At 33.0% G+C, this 22,041-nt stretch overlaps 1 protein-coding gene across 2 annotated transcripts in view; it reads right to left on the bottom strand.

Moving 5' to 3' along the window:
* Window positions 1–5,134: 5,134 nt before the first annotated feature.
* ZC2HC1A (zinc finger C2HC-type containing 1A) overlaps window positions 5,135–22,041 on the bottom strand; it is a 49,531-nt gene continuing 32,624 nt past the window's right edge. Inside the window, exons 8-10 of one of the 2 annotated variants that reach the window (XM_060610764.2) lie at window positions 15,932–16,048; window positions 11,926–12,033; window positions 5,135–7,132 (exon numbers count right to left, since the gene is read on the bottom strand). In XM_060610764.2, the coding sequence (XP_060466747.1) occupies window positions 6,967–7,132; window positions 11,926–12,033; window positions 15,932–16,048 (391 nt within the window). In that variant the 3' untranslated portion in view covers window positions 5,135–6,966. The remainder of the gene's footprint in view (window positions 7,133–11,925; window positions 12,034–15,931; window positions 16,049–22,041) is intronic. The other variant, XM_060610763.2, reaches the window with a different exon arrangement.

Genomic DNA, 22,041 nt, shown 5'->3' with positions numbered 1-22,041 from the left:
TTGTTTTATCCCAATGAACATTTTCTTTCCGGTATGCACATATACAATGCTTTAAAGCAGTATTTTCTAAAGTTTGTCCCAAGTAATCCTAATCCTCATCAATGCTACAGAAAAAGATGATGACGGCACAGATGAAGAAAGATGAGGAGGAGGAGAAATATAAAAAGAAAAATAAAAAGAGGGAGGATTCTGAGTTCTGGAGTCAGATAAATTTTCTTTCAGAGATTTACAATTTATACAAGTATATTAAAGGATGTATAAACACATACAGCTTTAAAAAAAAAAGCTTAACACTAAAAATCATTTCCAAAATTTGACTAGAGAGCACTACTTTTATGTAAAATCCATTACCTAAATGCACTTTGGGGAATATTGCATTATATAAAGGGTCTCAATTAAAAGTCTTTTAGAATAGGCTCCCAAGGAATCCGTTGAAGGAAATACTCCTTCCAGGATTAAGACAATTCTCTTAAAACTACAGATCCTGCTCAAACTTCAAGGGGCATCTCAATTCCTTTCTCCTCAATTGCTATGGCTTCCATGATGATTCTAGATAATGTTAATATTTCTTCCTTTCGTTGCCCAGCACTTAATTTCCGGTATCAGGAATTATTATTTGATCAGATTCATCTTAATATTTTATCTTAAATACAACTTATTATTTACATAATTTGTTTTCTATCCACATTTGTTTAAAATGTTTTCTCCTGAAAAAGTATATGATCTTTTGCGTTCCTTTAAGCTTCTAATGGGAAAAGCTAGGTATATGGTGGTTAATACATAAAGACAAATCACATTAAACCAGTGTATCAATAAAAATCTAATTGTCAAAAAAATACATTACTGGAATAAAATACAACTTACTTAAAGGTAGATATGATAGGAGCATATAATTAATTTAAACCAATAGGACTCCACAGCTTTGTGTTCTCAACATCTCCATGGAATTTTCATTTCTAAACTTTGTTGTGAAACAGCTTTCAGTCTTGATTCTGACCAAATAATAGAATCTGTGGAGATATTATAGGACAAGAAAAATACAATAGGTAGGTACATTGATAATCACCAATTCCAACAGTTTTTTATGTCTCAGTACCAAAATATATGTATGCACCTAGATTCACCAAGTATTTAGTATTTGAGAAAGATGCAAAATGGTTACTTTGGTTTGGAATAACCTGGGGTTTATTTTCATTTATTTGTTTTACATCCTCTTCATACACAACGGTAAGAAAAAACTGCGGTTTTCTGTAGAAAACAAATTTTCTAAGTAGGGGGGAGGTTAGATACACGTTAAGATCTTATTATCAAAGTGAATCAATTTTCTATCTGTATCTTACATGGGGAATATTGTGGAAACATTTACAATTTAGGGCTCACTGCTCCTGTTTTTCTTTCTTTAAAACACAGACTAAGGGTCCCATCCTTTCCACACTTCCCGGGTGGGATTGATGATTTTTTCGTTTGTGCCACCACTAAGGTCAACAAATAACTCAATAATCTACCAGGTGCTACCATGTGAGAGATGGGCATGTGCTTGCCAATTTCTACCTTTGATGCTTATCACAAATTTTATGTTTGAAAATAATCTGAATCAAATGGGAACATTTTACCTAAGAATTTAATTGGACAGGAACTCATAAATTGTTCTGGAAATGGTCCAAATCCTATGAAGTGAAAGGCGGTTGGTTTGAAGAACATCTCATCAGGTGAAGTAAAAGCTTTCTAGGAGAATCAGAAAGATCTGACAGGAAAGTGTAAAATCACAGATATCTACCTTATCATCTCCTTACCCAGCATTCCCAGCAGAAAGGAAAGTATTTGTCTTTAGCTGTGAAAAAGTTTAAATATGTAGACAAATACATCTTTATACTTAAGAAAGAGGAGTTACTTTCATCAAGGTTAAGTTAAATACTATGGTTGGGACTTCTATCTTCACAGCCCAGTGGGTTTAAAAAGCCCCATCCTTTGAATACCACTTAACAGGAAGATGCAACACAGATACAGATAATTCACTCAACAAATATTTATTAAGTATCCATCTCTAATGTGACAGTTCTGGACCTAGAGGTACAAGAAAGTCCCTGCCTTCAGGGAGCATATATTCCAAAAAAGGCAACACTCAACAAATGAACAAAATTATTACAGAAAACAAATTCTCTGGAAAACAAAGAAAGAAAAAACAAGATTGATCAACAGAGGAGGTATTTTAGGTAAGATGATTAAAGACCCCTTTGAAGACATTTGAAAGTATGTTATTGGTCTCAAAAATGTCAACATGTATCACTGGCAATATAAATTTCATTGAATGATTCAGGTAATTTGCAAAAAACCAAAACAATATTTCAGCTATAGTACATAGTACCCTGTAATAGAAATAAATTATGAAAATATCGATTGACTCTGAAGCTGTATGTTGCCCTTAAGTATAAGCTTTATTTATATATTCTGAAATAATTTCAGATATATAGGAGTTGCAAAGATAGTACAGAGTGTTCCTGTATACCTTTTACCAAGTTTCCTCTAACGCTAACATCTTACATAAGCATGGTACATTTATCCAAACCAAGAAATTAGCATTCTTTGTTGTGGGGATGAGTGTGTGGTGCATGGTTGAATGTTTGGCAGCATCCCTGGTCACTACCAGAGAAATTGAGGTTGCGAGAGGGGAGGGATGGGGAAAATGGGCAAAATAGGTGATGGGGATTAAGGGGTGCACTTGTCAGTGATGAGCACTGTGTGATGTATGTATGGATGGATTGTTGAATCACTATATTGTACACCTGAAACTAATATAACAGGGTATGTTAACTAACTGGAATTAAAAACTTAGGAGCGCTTGGGTGGCTCAGTTGGTTAAGCATCTGACTCTTGATTTCAGCTTAGGTCATGATCTTGTGGTTTGTGAGATCAAGCCCTGTGTTGGCTGCATGCTGAGGGTACACAGCCTGCTTGGGGTTCTCTTTCTCTCTCCCTTTCTGCCCCTCTCCACTCTTTCTCTCTCTCTCCCTCTCAAAATAAACATTTAAAAAGAAAAAACAAAACAAAAAATAAAATAAGTAGATGTCACTCACCTATATTAAATATCGTTAAGTTAGGCTAGATGATTAAAAAAAATTCTTATCTTAAAAAAGATTGTAACTCTTGTACAACTAAAATGAAATATTAAAGTAATAGCATAAAGAGTATCTGGTAATGTTTGAGTAATAGGTTTGAGATGCATAAATTGTTAACAAAATGTGAGGGTTAAATATTAAACATTCCTATTAATTACTACCACAATGGTGCCTTAAATGAGCTAGATTAAGGTTCTTAAAAATCAGCATATGGGGGCGCCTGGGTGGCTCAGTGGGTTGGGTGGCGGACTACAGCTCAGGTCATGATCTCACGGTCTGTGAGTTTGAGCCCCGCATGGGGCTTTGTGCTGACAGCTCAGAGCCTGGAGCCTGCTTCTGATTCTGTATCTCCCTCTCTCTCTGCCCCTTCCCTGCTTGCTCTTGCTCTCTCAAAAATAATAAACATTAAAAAAAACCAGCTTACGAATTATTAAAGTCACAACAAAATGAAGAATAAAAACTATCTTTTATAAATCTCCATAATGTCATGAGATAGATATAGATATATCTATGTTGCGGAGAGGCCTTTAAAATAAAATTGGAAGCTGGTAATATTAAATTATCTAAAAGCACCCTCTAGTGGCAAAAAAAGCAATCCACGTATAAGCCAAGCAAACTTACATATAATGAGTATCCTGATAGTAGTAATTAACTAAAAAACTTCTGAATGAAAATAAGTGTGGCTATCATTAACTTGGTTTTAATGATTTTCTACTGCTCAATTCAGTAACACAGTTGGAAAAATTATCTTAGTACTAAAAATATATCCACCACATAAAATACATATACCTACAATGCAAATATATTGCATTGAGTACAAATCAAACATGTTTAATTATATTAAAAAAATTTTTTATGTTTATTCATTTCCTGAGAGAGAGACAGAGTGCAAGCAGAGGAGGGACAGAGAGAGGGAGATAATCCAAAGCAGACTCCAGGCTCTGAACTGTCAGCACAGAGCCCAATGCAGGGCTTCAACTCACAAACCGCCAGATCATGCCTGAGCGGAAATGGGATGCTTAATCGACAGCCACCCAGGTGCCCCTAATTTGATTATATTTTTACTAGAGACAGCTCCTGTTTAAAATTTTAAATATGATAGTCTAAAATTACTAAGTATTGATGACAAACCAATACTTTTTGCCATTAACTGTAACATTACCTAATTCGAAATATACACGCAACGTTTTCTATCAATCTTAAGTTCACTAATGTTTTCAACTGCTATATTTTACTGGCCATGAAGAGACTTTACTATTCATTAGAAATCTTGTAATGAAACATTTAGAATACTTTGAAGTCAGAAAACACTGCAATTCAGTAAAGTAATAGCAATTTTTTTAAAAGCTGATAGCACAAAAAAATGGCCAATTAAAAGCTACTTTCTGTCATTTAAAAAAATTTGTATTTAGACTTTGAATATTTTCTTCATATTTCAGTGTGCTCTTATCTTTCTACCTATGTCTGGGTAAAAGCTAAGACATTAATAAAGACCGACTGGAATTTTTTTTTTTTTTTGCTTCATCTTTATTGAATAGGTTCAAAAATGAAGACAATATTTATAATAAAAAACTGTGAACAAGAGACAACAGCAACCATAATAATTTTACTTTTTCAAGCTAATGACTTTCAGAATAATATATAAGCAATTTTTACATTTTAAATTTAAGCTTATAATCATTTTTTATTCTACCACACTGGCAAATACTTGTGAAAATAAATAAAAATAAACTAAATGATCTAGGAAAATTTCTCATAAACTGAACTATTGCACAACAAATCAATGTGAGAATAATATATGTAAGTAATATAAAAATGCATTTAAACACATTGTCACAACATGTTTCATAATTCATAAGTATACTTCACCAACTTACTATTTATAATAATCTCTGGGTTCTAGAATTGGATGATTTTTTTTTTTTACCAACTCATTTTCCATGTAGTACATTGTAACATTTACTTGCTACTGCAAAATTCTGTGAGAAACAAACACGTGCCACTTCTGTTTAAGTTCATTTTATCTACCCCTCCCCTTGGGCAAAAATTATGTGGTCTTAAAAAAAAAATAGTGCTCAGTTCCAGGTAAAACAAAGTTTAAAGTTCTTCCTATGATTTATAACAATTAAGACAGAATAACATATTATAGAAATGAAAATCTAATACGTACATTATTCTCCTAAATTAATTACAGCTTATTCTAATAAATGGACTTTTTTTTAAAGACTAATTTGACTGAATGAAGACAACCAGAAAAAAAGAAGTTAATAAAAAATAAGGAAAGAAACCATAAGGAAAATAGAATAACAATTCCCATTATCTCAAGTTTACATACCCTGCCCGAATGAAAAACAAAAACAGAAACAAAAAACAAAAACCCCAAAAACTAATGAATACAATTACAAAGTATAAGCATAAATAAATTTCAGAAAAATTGTAAGCCACAAATTTCTACATTAACCCTTACAGTTGATCACAGTCATAAACGAGAAGCTATAAACTGCCTATAAAAGATTTGCTTATAACTTTATAAGATCAAAGCTCTTTCCATTCAACAGAAATTACTAATAAATTACAGAATATGGCTGCATAGGCGATCAAAGAAATCTGCTAAATACTGTTACATTGAAAGTGACAATGATTAAAAGCTACATTTTAGCCAAAATTAAAGTATAATTAAATTTTTGTGAATGTTTAATTACATAAATCAGCTAATGCATTAAAGCAATGCATTTTCAGTGGGGTTTTTACTGTGATGTGAATGGTGTTTTGGCATTAAACACTAAAAAGAAAATATAAGTAGGAAAATTAGATATTCTCTTGACCTACTCATAACTACATCTAACTATACTTCAAGGGAAATTAAAATTTAAAAATTGCTAATGATTAACTATCTAAATTATTTATTAGGTGAGGTGGTTTGTTTTAAAATCTATTAAAAATAATTTTTTCTAATTACACAGAAATAAATGTGTGGAATTTTGTAAGGAAATTTATGCATTTTATATTATTTTCAAACTTTGCAAATAAAAAAAGTAGTAAAATAAAACTCTTTAAACATGAGGTTATGAAAAAAATGAAATATGGAGATACAATTAGAAATAGAGTATACATTCAACTAACAAATAAGTAAAAAAAAAATCATTCAGTTATGACTGGAATAAGACACATTTGTATTTTTCAGTCTTGTGTCTCTAAAAAGGAAACTGTGTAATTACATTTTAAAGAATGAGTAAAGACCTTTAAATTATAAAATTAATGATATACCGAGTAAAGGACAACCTAGACCCGTGGGGCTTTTTTCCTTTCTTTTTTAATATTTATAAAATTAATTGTTGGCAAGCTCTACAGAAATGATCTCACATAACTAGTTGTAACTAAAAATATTCTCTTCATTTCCAAAATTTCAAGCATCCCATCCTATGATACTATCTGAAAATAGGCACCAATAATAAATATGTTTGTTCTGATTTTTTGCTCAAGGTAATGATCATCCCTAAAGCTTGCAGGACTGAGCACTAGTGTTTGATTTTGTGGAGGTATGCTTCATGTGCTTTAACAACAATAACAGAAAAGTAACACCTAAGTTAATGATTCCACTTGAAATTATTTTGACAGATGAGTGAATATTTCCTTGAATGGCACAGTTTGGGGCATCAGGTATTTATTATACACAGTATATGTACACAAATATATACACACACACATTACACAGCCAAAGATTATGCTTCAAAAATTGCTGAAAAAAGTATTTTGAATAATTTTAGCATAAATTCACTAGAGGAAGTACTTAGCTGTCCAAGCAGCAACAGTCATAAAATTTTAGACTTAGCTTTTTTTTGGACTCTGTTCACAGAACCATTCTTCGAATGCCACATTCACAGCAGAACTTTGCCCATTCTACAGGGTATTTAGTCCCACACTCGTGGCAGAATTTTGGTAAGTGTCCTGTTGAATTTCCTTCCATGCCTTTAATGTTTCCGCCATTAAGTGAAGATACACAGTCTCCATCTGGCCTGAAGAAGTATAGGAAAAAAGTGGAAACACAAAGTTCTTGTCAGTAGTTTTCATAACCCTTAGAAAACACAACATAAAAATATTAAGTACAACTAAAACATTGTTTAACCTCATTTTTAATATTCTTCTAGTTTAGATTAAAAAAAAAAAAAGAATCCCTTTTAGGTAATAATGAAATTCTAAATGTCTTCTTTGGCATTTTATTTGTCCCTGTTATGAGAATCTTTCAGGAACAAATGCCACCACACTTTGCATCTCCTCAATATACAACGTATTTACTACAATGGGAGCATGATGGAAATTTAGGTGTCCCTTCTGCAAAACCATCTCTACAGAGAAAACTGGAACTCTGCCCTGAGGAAAGGTGGAGGTCTTTCCTCCAAATATACATCGTAATAAATATGTACATATAACATATATATAAAACTAAATACATAATTTCTCCCAATCTATTATGCTATTTTCACTGTATCCATAGTATCTTTTAAAATTCTCATCATTATCATTAGGTCCTTTGCTCTAATTTAGTTACACTAACACACTCAAATTCTTTCATCCTTTATCCCCTGTACTGCAACCCTCATGGCTCTGGACACTCTCACTGTCACCTTGAACTCTGTGTCCCCCTTTGCTTTAATTGTTGTCCATCTGACATGCAGTATATGTTATTTATGTTATGTCTTCTCCATAAGATTGTAAGCTCCCTGAGTGCAAGGATTTTTATCTGTTTTATTACTGCTCTAGGCTAGGATCAAGAGAAGTACTGGACATAAACTCATCTCTCAGTAAATATTTTTTTAACGAGTAAGTGAATGAGTAATACATGACAAGGATAAAGAAAGCAAAATATTTGGTCTGTTTAAAATGCCAAAGAAAACTTCTCTCAAGATTGATCAACAAAAAAGGAACAAACAATATTCAGAATAAAAGAGGGATGTAACTACAGATATAACAGAGATTTAAAATTATAAGAACAATTCTATGCTAGCAATTTGAAACTCAGATGAAATGAAAAATTTCCTAGAAAAATGTACTTATGAAAACTGATTTCAAATAAACTAGCACTAAACAAACATAATCATTAAATTATGAATGAAATAGTAATTAACAGACTACCCCTCCTTATCACGTAGGTACACACACACATAATGGACTCAGGACAGTTTTACACGGTAAATTCTACTAAACTTTTCCAAAAGGGGGAGGTGAAAAACAATATTCTGCAATTTCTTTTCAAAGGTTGTTTGAAACTCAAACTAATAAGATAATATAAAATTAAAATAAATTTTACCTGTTAACTTGGAAATACATGTAAATATCTTCAAGAATTTCAGCAAATGCAATTTACAAACATGTAATTCAGGACACTTTAGATTTATTTCAGAACATAGGACTGATTTAACATTAGGAAATATATTAATACAATTTATCACATAAACAGACTAAAGGATTTAAAAATATTAGTTATATGTACATATATGATATTCAATAACACTCACCACTTATTCTTGATTAAAAAAACACTTAGAAAATTAGGAATAAAAGGGAATGTCATTACATCAATAAAATGTATTTAACAGAATTCTGTATCAGTCTCCCTCTTTAATGGTGACATGTAAGAATTTTTTTTAAAAACAGAAATGTCACAAGAATGTCAGCTATAATCATTTCTATTTTAATATAACCTATAATGTAGCCTAAGTTGAACTCCTTGTTTCTGTGGACACATCTGACACTGGGATAGCTTCCCAGCCTTCTTTAATGAAAACCTTTAAAAAGGTGGAATGCCAGCTGTGCTTCCAGGCCATAGAGCTTATACGCTGTCCACTGAAACCAGACATCCCTCAGGACAAACTGAAAGCTATGTCCATGAAGTGTTACATGAGAAACTCGTTCCCTTTGGGGGACAAAGAATTTCCAATTAAACTGATCCTACACACACTTATAAGATCTTGTTCTTTCACACCCAGGCTGTCACTTGGACGGTCAAAGACCAGCTCCACGATGGGGGCAAGGATTTCCAGGAAAGAGACACACCTGACACTTCTTGCTATCATTCCCTATTTCCTGTCAGTAATCCCAATGCCAAATGTCATATATTACCATGTCACTACATCTAGCTGTGCCTCCGGATGAGCATTTCAAGAGTCCTGGCTTAGAGAAGAGGCATGAGGAGAGGGGAAGGCAAAGTTGAGTTTCTAAAGCACCACTTTGTACAAGTCCAACAAACCAACTCCTCTCTCCCACAATGACATTAAAACCCAAGCCTTTCAACAGGAAGATCAGTAAAGCCTCAAATGTAAGTGCAGTGTCAGGGTTAATTTACCCATTTGACCTCTAGTTTCCTTTGTTTATTTACCTGTGGAGGTTTCCTTTACTTTTCTGAGAGCTAAGCTATACATTCTAAAGGATATTTGTTCCATCTTGTGTAGTTATTTCTAGGTATTTTGGGTGGAAGAACCATCCAGAAAATGCAGTCTCTCAAACTTGCAGGAAAAGATATCTATGAGATTTCTTCATCTATTATGGTTGTAATTATTCCATCTGGGTAGGGTAGTAAGTCAAGTGAACAAGGTTCAGGGTTTCCTATCACATATCAGCCATTTAAAAAGAAAGAAAAGAAAAACAAAAAAAAAAAGAACCCAAACTCATTTTTAATGAATTTTTACCCCTGATTGTTGACACTTCTTTTGTCTACCTCTTTAGAAAGATTAAATGATCTTTTTATTCAAGCGCATGTATTTATTAAGCTTTCTACTTTATAAGAGAATATTAATTCTATACTCAGAATGGCCCTATACTTACACAACAACATAGTACAACCACATGTCAGGAATCCAAGAAACATTAAGTTCACTTCTTTAATACTTAACATGCATCAAAACCTCAGCTGAGACAAACAATGTTTATTAAAGAATGCAGCTGGAAAGGTAGTAATTCACCTATTCATCTATTGCTCTCATTCCATGTTATGCCTAAACATCACTCTTAAAACTTTAAAAATCCAAACCAAAGAATTCAAACTCTCTGGGAGGGATGTGGACCTGTTCATTTTCAGAAAGTTTCACAGGTGCTTTGTTCTGAAGGGTAACAACCAAGATTGCCAGCTAGGATTTAGATACTTGAAAATCTAACCCTGCATTAAATCTAAATAATGGATAACTGTGTATGTTATATACTTATAACAAAAGCGGACAACATATATACCTATACATCACAAATATATATCACAACAATTTTTGGTGAATTCATGTTATAGGCCTGCATTGAGGGCATCTTAAAACACCCTATGAAATTCATTACCGTATTTACAGTGGAGATGTTGATTAAGAAGTTATCCATTGGATGGGGAGGATAAATTAGAGGCAGGTGGTCAAAGGTATAAACTTCTAGTTGTAAGATAAATAGGTACTAGGGATGTAATGTACAACATGATGACTACAGCAAACAGTGTGACAGATAGGAACGTTTCTAAGCGAGTAAATCCTAAAAGTTCTCAACACAAGGTGAAATCTTTTTTTTTTTTTTTTTGCTTTTTTCCTTCTATCTGTGTTAAGAAGATGGATGTTAACCAAACATATGGTAATTGTTTCAGAATATATGTAAAACAAAACCATCATGCTGTCTGCCTTAAACTTATCCAGTGATGTATGGCAATTACTTCTTAATAAAGCTGGAAAAAAAAGTTATCCATTAAATTACTCAGTTCCTCTTTCATAAGAATTCACAGGCAGATTTCTGAGGCCTTGAGACTAGTGCTTTCAAAGAGAAATAATTTTTGTTTTTTTTTTCAACGTTTTTTTTTTTTTTTATTTATTTTTGGGACAGAGAGAGACAGACAGAGCATGAACGGGGGAGGGGCAGAGAGAGGGAGACACAGAATCGGAAACAGGCTCCAGGCTCTGGGCCATCAGCCCAGAGCCCGACGCGGGGCTCGAACTCACGGACCGCGAGATCGTGACCTGGCTGAAGTCGGACGCTTAACCGACTGCGCCACCCAGGCGCCCCATAATTTTTGTTTTTTAAATATAACATCAATCATGTAACTACTCTTCTCTTCTGTACTCTGGCTGCTACAAAGTTTGGACCCAATTTATGGCCAAGGGCTAGGCTGTGGACTAACTTCATTCCTTTTTTTGCTTTATCTTTTAATTCTCATTTTTCCTTTTCCTATTCTTTCATTTTTATACAATACTGTATCTCAACGTGTATCTCTGTATATTGCCTTAAAGCTTTCTGGAATAGTTGTGATTGATACACACAGACACACACACACACACACACACACACACATATATATATACTAGCTGTAACTGGAAGGATTTCATTATATGCTTAAACACGGAGTGAATGTCAAAGTTGTACAAATATTGTGACAGATAAGAAAGGGAAGTACATGGATATTCACAACCTCAGTAGGGGAATTTAAATGTATTAAAATGCTGCTGAAAATTACAATACCAGTGGTATAAAGGGTCTATGACTCAATTTGTTGAGGTAAAAAGAACTACGTTGCACTTAAAATTAAGATATAAAATACCAATGAATCCAGTGAAACTGAACAGATTACTTTGAGCATTTACAACATTAATAACTACAAGGTATAGGAAACTATTATTTATGCCTAAATTATTTCTTTAGTGTACAGCTTAAAAACCAAACTAAATCATTAACAGTAAAGGAAAATTAGATTTTCTATTAACAGTCTGATACATATTTTTGTATATGGTCCTTAAAAAACTACATATATTCATTTTTATTTTAGTTCTTACAATCTCAGAGCTAAACATACCTGGCTATGTAGCTCTCAGTATATGTTTTTCTTTTGTTTGTAAGCACACCTGAAGCAGGATTTCGTGCCAAACTAGGTGGTGTGGAATTTCGAGGTTTGATGTTAGTTCTAAGAGAGAAAGAGATGACATAATGAAAACATAAAAAATAGTAAGCATTTATTTCTCATATTGCTTATTTGCATGATTAGAAAAATAATTTGAAGCTGTAGAGAGGTGAATTCAAAAGATTAAAATACAAGTAATTATTTTAAATCTGAAAACAATATTTAAAGCTAAGAATAATCCAAAGCACTTTGCATTTACTAACAGTATCCTGATGGCATATAAAATCAACTATATATATATATGTTACGTGAAATTTAAAGTTAATAATTCTGAAAGGCTTCAGGATTTTAAAAGCTTAAATCTATAGTTCCTTTAAAATAGAGATATTTGTTAAATGCCTGTGAATACCTGTTATTACACATTATGAGTTGTGGTTAAAAAAACAACAAGAAAGAGGGCGCCTGGGTGGCTTAGTCGGTTAAGCATCTGACTTCGGCTCAGGTCATGATCTCATGGTTTGTGAGTTCAAGCTCCGCATCAGGCTCTGTGCTGACAGCTCGGAGCCTGGAGCCTGCTTCAGATTCTGTGTCTCTCTCGCTCTCTGCCCCTCCCCTACTCATGCTCTGTCTCTGTCTCAAAACTAAATAAACATTAAAAAAAAACCCCAAGAAATATTAGCCAGTATTAGCCAAATATTAGCCAAGAAATATTTAATAATTTTCAATAAATGAAAGCCTACTCTTGGAAATAGCAACTAAAATAAATGGGTTAATATAATTTCCCCCTTTTAAGATTTAATCTAGTCAACTACACAGCCTGGACTATCTGGTATCAGTAGACGAGTTCTGGTTGGATCATCACTGAATTCCCTTTATGAAATTTCAGGAATCAAAGAAAGCTTAGACGGTTGAATAACAATACAGTGGTAAAAGTACAAGATTTGGGATTCAGATGAACCCGGATTCAAACCCAAATTGCTACTGACTAATGTGGCAGTAGCAGGCAACGTGAGTCTAAGTTCCCCATTTCTAAAATTAACTATCATCAGTTTTCTTATAGAAGTTATGATATGCCAGCTGCAATTTATATAAACATTCAGAATAGTTGACGATGATGATAATACTATTTTATTACTACTATGGCTATTGTTACTACTACTACTAGTTAACATTTACAAAATGGTGCTTACCACATTTGGTATAGTTATATTTCTAATTGCCTTCATATATAAGCTTACTTAATCCTCATAATAATCCAATGAAGTAAACAGTATTAATAACTCTACTTTAGAAATGAGGCAACTAAGGCAAAGAGTGGTTAAGTAACTTCACCAAGGTGACACATTCAAATGTGTTGCCAAACAGATGTTAAAGAGCTAGTTCCTTCTCCCTCTTTAGAGATTTAGTCAACTCTTTTCAGAGATATCCAATGTTGTGTCACATGAACAAGCAGAATACATTTAAAAATTCCTTTAGATGGTAAGTTCTTAAACAATGGCTGAAATTCTTCCTCCTTAGCGAGCAAAGTTGGAGACAGTCTCTGAAATAGCTACCTCCAAAATAGACATAGGTAATAACAACATCTACTGTTTTTCAAATGCCAAATATGATGCCAGGTACTATACATACTTTACTTTGTTTAATCTTCACAGAAATCTCAGAAGATATTATTATTCCCATCTTAAAGTTGAATAAACTCATACTCAGAGAAATTAAGTAAGCTGCAAAGCTATAACATGGTCACAGTATTTGAACTTGAATTTAGATGGGTTGTTACATTTCTTATATCAATATGCAATGCTGTCATTCAAAAAGAGGCTGCTTTCAGTAGTTACTTTAAGTTATTTCTAAACTTTGGGACGCCTGGGTGGTTCAGTCAGTTAAGTGTCTATCTCTCGGTTTCAGCTCAGGTCATCATCTCGCAGTTCGTGAGTTGGAGCCCCGCATCAACTCTGCGCTGCCAGTGTGGAGCCTGCTTGGGATTCTCTCTCTCTCCTTCTCTCTCTGCCCCTACCCTGCTCTCGCTCACTCTCTCTCAAAATAAGTAAACTATAAAAAAAATAAATAATTTCTAAACTTTGACAAGAATCACCTTGGTGTATGAATGGGTTACCCTGGACCCTTAAAATGGCGACTGACAGTCTAGCGATGAGGTATATATATATATACTCTTATATAGCCAGCCCCTCCAGGGATGTTGCAGAACTGCTACAGTACCTTTTCGGGAATTCAATCTCTAAAAACTAATTGCCAAACAATGGCAATTCCTCCAGTGAGAGTCAGAAGAGAAATAGGAAGGACACTTTTTTTTTTTTTTTTTTTGGCTCTAAAACAAAGTCTTGCTAGAAATCCTATCACCTTCTTATATTATGTACATATAATACAAACACACCTATAGATATACACATATAACCTCACCATATCAGTGAAGTTATTCAAATAATTAGAAAATTGTTTTAAAATTAGAGAAAAATTAGATTATCAACAAGAATCATCATTATGAAATATCAATCATGTACTTTTAGTAACATCTTCTAAGAGGTGGAATCTGAGTATCAAGAACCATTCTTAGGAGATTGGGAAAAACAGTCTTGATCAGTACTTAAAACATGCTGCCCCAGTCCCACATGGTCAGCACACTTTTGCTCCTGGCCAGAGTTTGAAAAGTGCTACCCTTATTCTGTATCTGTAATCTGCTTGACCTAGGTCACACAATAATAAAGAAAGTTTAATTTTGGAATTATACTTACTTTACCTTGCCGCCAGTCACTGTTTCTTTGAGATACACTTCAGAGCAAATAGAGAGCAACAGGAGTACTAAGAAAATGGCTCAGGGCACAAATTCTTCCTTCTAGGATTGATCACTAACTACTTAAAAAGAACACATGGGGGGCGCCTGGGTGGCTCAGTGGTTAAGCGTCGGACTTTGGCCCAGGTCACGATCTCACTGTTTGTGAGTTTGAGCCTCACATTGGGCTCTGTGCCGACAGCTCAGAGCCTGGAGCCTGCTTCAGATTCTATGTCTCCCTCTCTCTCTGTCCCTCCCCTGCTCATGCACTCTCGCTCTCTCTCTCAAAAATAAATAAACATTAAAAAAAAATTTTAAAAAAAGAACACATGGTTGCTGCTAATATCTCAAAGACTTCTCCCATCTTTATTTTACTTTATTTTACATTTAGTTAAATTTATTCTTACTTTTCATACATGGTAAGAGAATGCTGTAGCAGGCATCGGTTTAAAAGTTAAGTAAGTGAATTCTGATGAATAATACACATTTCAACTTTAATAAGTAATTTATCAGATTCTAATTTCATCATTTTAAAATGAGAGGGCTAGACTTGGGAGTTGGAGCCCAAACTAGAAAACCCTGAAGACTTATGTGGAAGAGTTCCAAGATGACTGCCATCGGCACTTGCCACTCTTCTCCGCTTTCTAGGCAAGTATAGAGAGGGGAGTGTACCTGGCAGTGTCTTATCCTTTCCCAGTTTCATATGTTATTTGTAACCATGTAACCAAAAGGATGAGAATTCCTGGACCAAATGTTTTCTAAAATCTTTTTTCTGCCTTTTTATAATAATTCATTATCTAACTAAAAAATAATACAGGAATATTACATATTATGTAGGGCATAATATCCCCTATTCTCTTCTTTTTAAAAATATTGCTCCTAAAAAAAAGTTTCATAAAAATAACAATTATTGAAGGTGGCTATTTCAGTCCTCTAAAAGTTAAAATTTAATGTAAACAAATGTATGCTAAAACCAGCTTTATGTAGAACAGAAATGCTCATCTAACATCAGTGTTTTAAATCCTAGAAGATTATTTAGCACTTCTAGGCTTACAAATGATTAAAGAAAGATTTTTTAAGTATAGGAATGTATAAGTTTATAATATTCAATTACATAAAGCCTTTAAGGAAATATCTGAAAAAGATTAACCAAACTGAGTTACAAATACTTACTTGTAAATGGGTAATAACTCATGTCTTTTGATGGCACTGTCTGATTTTGTATCACTGTCATACAACCTTTGCACATGTCTTCCAGTTCGAAGTGGAGGGCCTAACTTGTCCATCTTACTATTAAAATATATAAAGGTGTACCCATAAGGAGATTGCTACTGTTTGTTTCTTTATATTAAGAAAATATTTTTAACATTATTCTTATTCATCAGAAATCTACCCACCAAGCTCTAAATTATCAGACTGCCAGGGTAAGGACTATCAAAAAGAATCCTCAGTTCATACAAAGTCTACTATTAGATAGGAAATTCTGACGAGGCAGACCACCCTGCCAATTTTGAGGAACATCCAAAAAATGCCACATTTTTATATAGCAGGGCAATGGAATCAATAAAGCAAGTTAAGAAGGACAATGGCCATTTCAAATAAAACTTGTAAAGCTAGAAAAGTTATTATTCTGGTAAATAAGACTGATTCGATGTTTGTTCTTATGGAGTTCACAAATAATCTAATTTCCATGTTTCCTGATTTCATAGTAAGTTGTTTTTTCTTCTTTATTATTTTATAATTTCCTCTGCATTTTAAAATTCCAAATATAAAGGAATCAAATAAATTACATATATCTTTACCCCTGACTTTCTAACAAAGAATGATTATTTCTAAAATTTATACAGAGAAAGGTAAAGCATAATATAGTGGGAAAAAAAATGGATGGCAATTCTGAAATATCACGTGTAGAAATGTTAAGTGGCCATGTCATCTGAAGTTTCCTATTTTTTTTTAACCAAAAGTATAAAGGAGCTCCATCTGGAGGAAAATATGGAAGACTGCAGGTTTGTTGAAATGTCATTGTTTTACATCAACCAAATAATTAAATCCTACATACTATCACCAACCAATATCCATTCATGGTAGGGAGCAGGAAAAATTAAAATAGGAAAGTGACTACTGAATAACACATCACTGCTCATTAACTTAAAAAGGATACTCTTTAAGAGATGCTTGTTTACTCCACTTAATCTTCCATTTACTGACTCTACAAATCCTGAGCACCTACTATGTATCAGGCACTATGCTACATTCTGGGGATATCCTGGTAAATGAAACAAAACTGATCTTGTTTGTACAGAATTTAGTGTCTAAAAAGAATCCGTTCATTGCTCTTGATTATAAAGGTCTCTATAGAGGGACACATTTTATACATTTTAATGTTTTTTTAGTATCCTGTACATAGCAGATATTTCGCTGTGAAAGTTGGTATTAATGCTTTGCAGGTGGTGGTGCTTATATTAGGTGTTTACATCACAATATTTAAAACACTCTAAAGTTTTTTAAAAAATGCCTTCAATAAGATGTGGGGTACACACACACACACACACGTGCACATAGGAATATTACCTAGCCACAAAAAGGATAAGCCTGCAACATTTGAGACAACACAGATGGACCTAGAGTGCATTATGCTAAATGAAGTAAGTCACACTAAAAAAGACAAATACCATATGATTTTACTCATATGTGGAATCTAAAAATCAAATGAATAAACACACAAAGAGCAGAATCAAATCTATAAATACAGAGAAGAACTGATGGTTGCCAGGGGGGTTGGAGGTGGGAAAAAGGGCAAATGGGTGAAGGGGAGTGGGAGATACAGGCTTCCAGTTATGGAATGAATAAGTCACAAGAATAAAAGGCACAGCTTCAGGAATATAGTCAATATTGTGTTGAATGGTGACAGATGGTAGCTACATCTGTGGTGAGCACAGCCTAACATATAGAGAAGTTGAATCACTATGTTGTACACCTGAAACTAATGTGACACTATGTGTCAACTATACTCAAAAAACTTCTTAAAAAATACCTTCATTAAATATATATATTTTACATAATTTCTAAAATGTTTGAGATTAAAATTAGGTTTCATCTGTAAAAGATTATTAATTTTACTATTTAGTAAATGTCAGTAAAAACTTAGTAAAAATCAGATTTTTCTTTGAATTGCTTAACAAGTATCAAAACTTTAGTGTTACAAATAGTGGTTATTTTACAAAAGATATCTGTGTCTTCGGAATAAAGAATGAAAGATCTTATTTTCTTTCACAGAAATTACTGAAATTAAGATTTAGAAAATTTTAAACTACATTTTTAAACCAAATTTTTCTAATAGGTTAAGAACTATTCAAATCTGACATATGACACAACAAAGTTCAATTTGATAAAGGAGATGTATAAAATCTAATAAAATCTAAAGGTAATTATCTAATGTATTATAAATTTTTCATATATGAGAATTAACCAGTATTTTCAGATTTTGAAAATCTAATTGAATGTCAGTTTCCAATAAGGATTTGTTTCGTGGCCCATATACCTGTGTCATAAATTTTAACTCAGTTGACCTATCTACCTATGTATATGTTTATGTATATACATATACACACACAGACACAATTCAAGTATTACTTCAGCTGAATGTCAGTAAATGTAATTCTTTTTTTTAAGTTTATTTATTTATTTTGGGAGAGAGAGAGAGAGAGAAAGAAAGAGAACACAGGGGAGAGGCAGAGAGAGCGGGAGGGAGAAAATCCCAAGCACACTCTGCACTGTCAGTGCAAAGCCTGACACGGGGCTTGATCCTATGAACTGTCAGATCATGACCGGAGGCAAAATCAAGAGTTGGACACTTATCCAACTGAGCCACCCAGGTGCCCCAGCAAATGTTATTCCTAAACTCAGTTCACTTAAACTTATGCTCTTGTATAACTTGCTATTGTTATGCTATGTTATCAAGGTATAAGCAAACAAAAACAAAATTTATAAATCCCCATAATGTAATCAAGATTATATATATACCACACATAAAAATTTATATATAATGTACTTACTTTATAAACTATAGTATTTTTATAAATTTATTTATATGTAAATTTTATATATTAAATATATTTTTATATATAAAATCTCGATTACATATATTTTTTGGCCATGCAATAATAATCAACACTGGGGGGCACCTGGGTCGCTCAGTTGGTTAAGCATCTGACTCTTGAGTTTGGTTCAGGTCATGATCTCATGGTTCATGAGTTAAGGCCAGTGCCGGGCTCTGTGCTGACAACATCGAGCCTACAACATCGAGCCTGCTTGGGATTCTCTCTCTCCCTCTCTCTAAATATAAATAAACCTTTAAAAAAAATCGACATTGAGGCTATTATGTAAATTTAAAAATTATTAGTTTATGAAAGAAGACCTTTCAAATAGTTAAATCTTTCCCTAAACTAATCCAGATCATAAGATATAACAGATGATTTCTCGTGTACCATCTGTGTATTTATTTTACTGAGCATGAACACTTCTCTACTCACATTTCTTTTTATATCAAATCCCTTCATTCTGTTTTTCAACCTCCAACAGCACTAAAGATAAGTCAAAGCAGCAACAAGATGAAGGGATATTTGGAAATAAATTAAAATCTTGCAAAAGTAGTAACATGTTTTCAAAAGGAATTTAAAGGGTTCACCCCAGCAGATTGCTCTTTGGTTGAAGTTTCTTCTCTTTATCTTTCTTGGTTGTGCAAATCATCAGCAAATGACTTAAGGAAGCAAATAAAATGAGTTTAGGAACCTAGAAGCCTGTGTCTATTTAATGTTTTGTTCTGACCTCAGGGGCATTAGATGTTCAAAGCTATGAAAAAAATTCACCTTGATTGATGTTAACACTGAATTTATACACCCGGGGTTACTTTGAGAATAAATCTGGGGAAAGTAAAACAAATTATCTATTAGGTATTTTTAGATTATTCACAAAGTTTGAGCAATATAATTTCAATCTGATACTAATCCATTATGGAACTATCAGTATCAATGTTTTTAGAGTGCTTCTATGCTATTTTTCTTTTAAAGGTTCCAACTGGTGATGTCAATTATATACCCAAGGACTAAAAGAAATTAAGGCAGAAATAAACTAATCCATTCAGCAGTAGAAATAGTCTTGCTACTGCTAAGGAAAGCAGAAGATCATATTTTGAAGTCAACTAAGCACACACACATAGCATACATCTAGTGCAGACTAAGCAACCTGATACACATAACATACGGTTTCAATCCCACATGAAATTCAAGGATATGCCCTTAAATTGGCACTTAGATTTCATCAGAGTCAACATGAAAGTATATTTTCAATTTCTCACTGTTCTTTCAATACAAGCACACAAATGTGCTAGGTTAGTAAAAGTTAAAAAATCTTTTGGTTCCATGGACCTCTAATCAATGGTCAAAGTTTCCAGATATTCCACATGACCGAAAAAAAAAAAAAAAGTTCTAACTTTGGGAATAAAGAATCCTTAAAATCCATACTTTCAAATTATAAATGTCTAATCCCTATGATAATTTACTTATTCTAAAATACAGAATGGCAAACTTTTCCTATGAAGGGCCAACCAGTAAGTATTCTAGGCCTTAGGGGCTATGCTATCTTTGTCACAAATACTATCTGCACTACTGTAGCATGAAAGTAGCCACAGACAATACAATACATAATACATGGTGTGGCCATGTTCCAACAAAACAGTTGTGGGCAAGATTTGGCTCTCAGGCCATAGTTCAAGAAGACTACCTGATCTAAAATATAAAAACTCCATATATGAGAGGATGCCAGTATTTTAAGATTTTGAAAATGTAAATGAAAAGCAGATCTCAGTGATGATTTTTAAAGTTTTACCATATATGAAAGGGTTACGATGGGTATCACTACATTACTTATAATCCCAGACAAGTATACATTACTTTTTGCCAAGCTAATAATACATTTCTATAGACACTAAACTGTAATTTTGACCAGGACTTTTTAATTTAAAATTACTATCTGCAGTTGCATACAACTGCCACAATTATAAGGAGTGTACCTAAAAAGGAATAATACTTTTGCAATTTTTCATAATATTCATAGCTGAGTATGAATTCCCATCTTAAGAAATATTTGGCAATGATACCAACCTACTGAAATATGTTTTAATTTGAAATAAATATTAACCTTGAGAAGGTCCTTGTTTATTATTGATACCATGAGAGCAAATTACTCAGGAAATATGTAAAACACTCAGTCTTTTAACACTATAGCAAGCAGAGTAGGTATAATAAAAAGGTGACTTCTTAAAGAATATTGGGAAAAAAATTACCGGTTGTATTTTGTGTCTGTGTAGACTCCCAAAGTTATGATGTTCTGAGGCACTCCAAGTTTTTAAGTGTGTTATACTTCTATTTTTGACCCTAAACTCATCAAATCCTATACATAGGGCAAAGTTAGTTTCCCTAAACCAATAGCCTCAATCACTGTTGTCCATATAAGAAGCCAAACTCTGCAATTCTGGCTTTTTAAGGCATTTCTAGATCAGTAATAAATGACAATGAAATTCATAAAAATTTACAGTGTTCCACACAAAATCAATTCACACATATCAAAAGTTTGGCTTACGAGAAAGGCCTATTTCCACTTCTACAAAAATGTACTTAAAATTTAGATATCGGTTTCTTACTTTTATCAATATAATTAAAGTAAAGGAAACCAAATTCAATTTATTAAAAAATGCTCCTTAAATGCATTCCATTGCTCTAGTTTCACTACATGTATAACAGCCTATCTCCAAAGTAAATGTCTGTTTTTCATAGTAACTGAAAAGAAGTTAAGTCTTTGATATTTGGTATTTTACCTATTGAAAATTATCGGCTAAAATATCCACTTAAGCTGGTAATTAGCCACTATGAAAACACAAACCTCAAGGCATGACTGTACATTCTGTGACACAATTCAAATGTGGCAGTATTTATTTAAAAGCTCTGCATTTCATCATACTTCTAAAATTCCCTGGGATTAAAGATAATCATCTTTTACAATAAAGGAACATTTTTCCATTGAGAATAGTTTTTGCTTTAAAAAAAATCTGATAAAATCAGCTGACCCACAGATTATCTAGAAGTTAATTACCAAATATATGAGAATTTTTCCAAGATAAAATTTTTCTGTAGTATGAGTCCAATATCCACTAAATATTACACATCACTGTTATACATGATTAAAACTGGTAGCAATCAAGATTATATACACAAGACATTATTTAA

This window comes from Panthera onca, chromosome F2 (genome assembly GCF_046562875.1).
Source record: "Panthera onca isolate mPanOnc1 chromosome F2, mPanOnc1 haplotype 2, whole genome shotgun sequence".
NCBI lineage: Eukaryota > Metazoa > Chordata > Mammalia > Carnivora > Felidae > Panthera > Panthera onca.
This window is presented reverse-complemented; position numbering and strand designations above follow the sequence as displayed.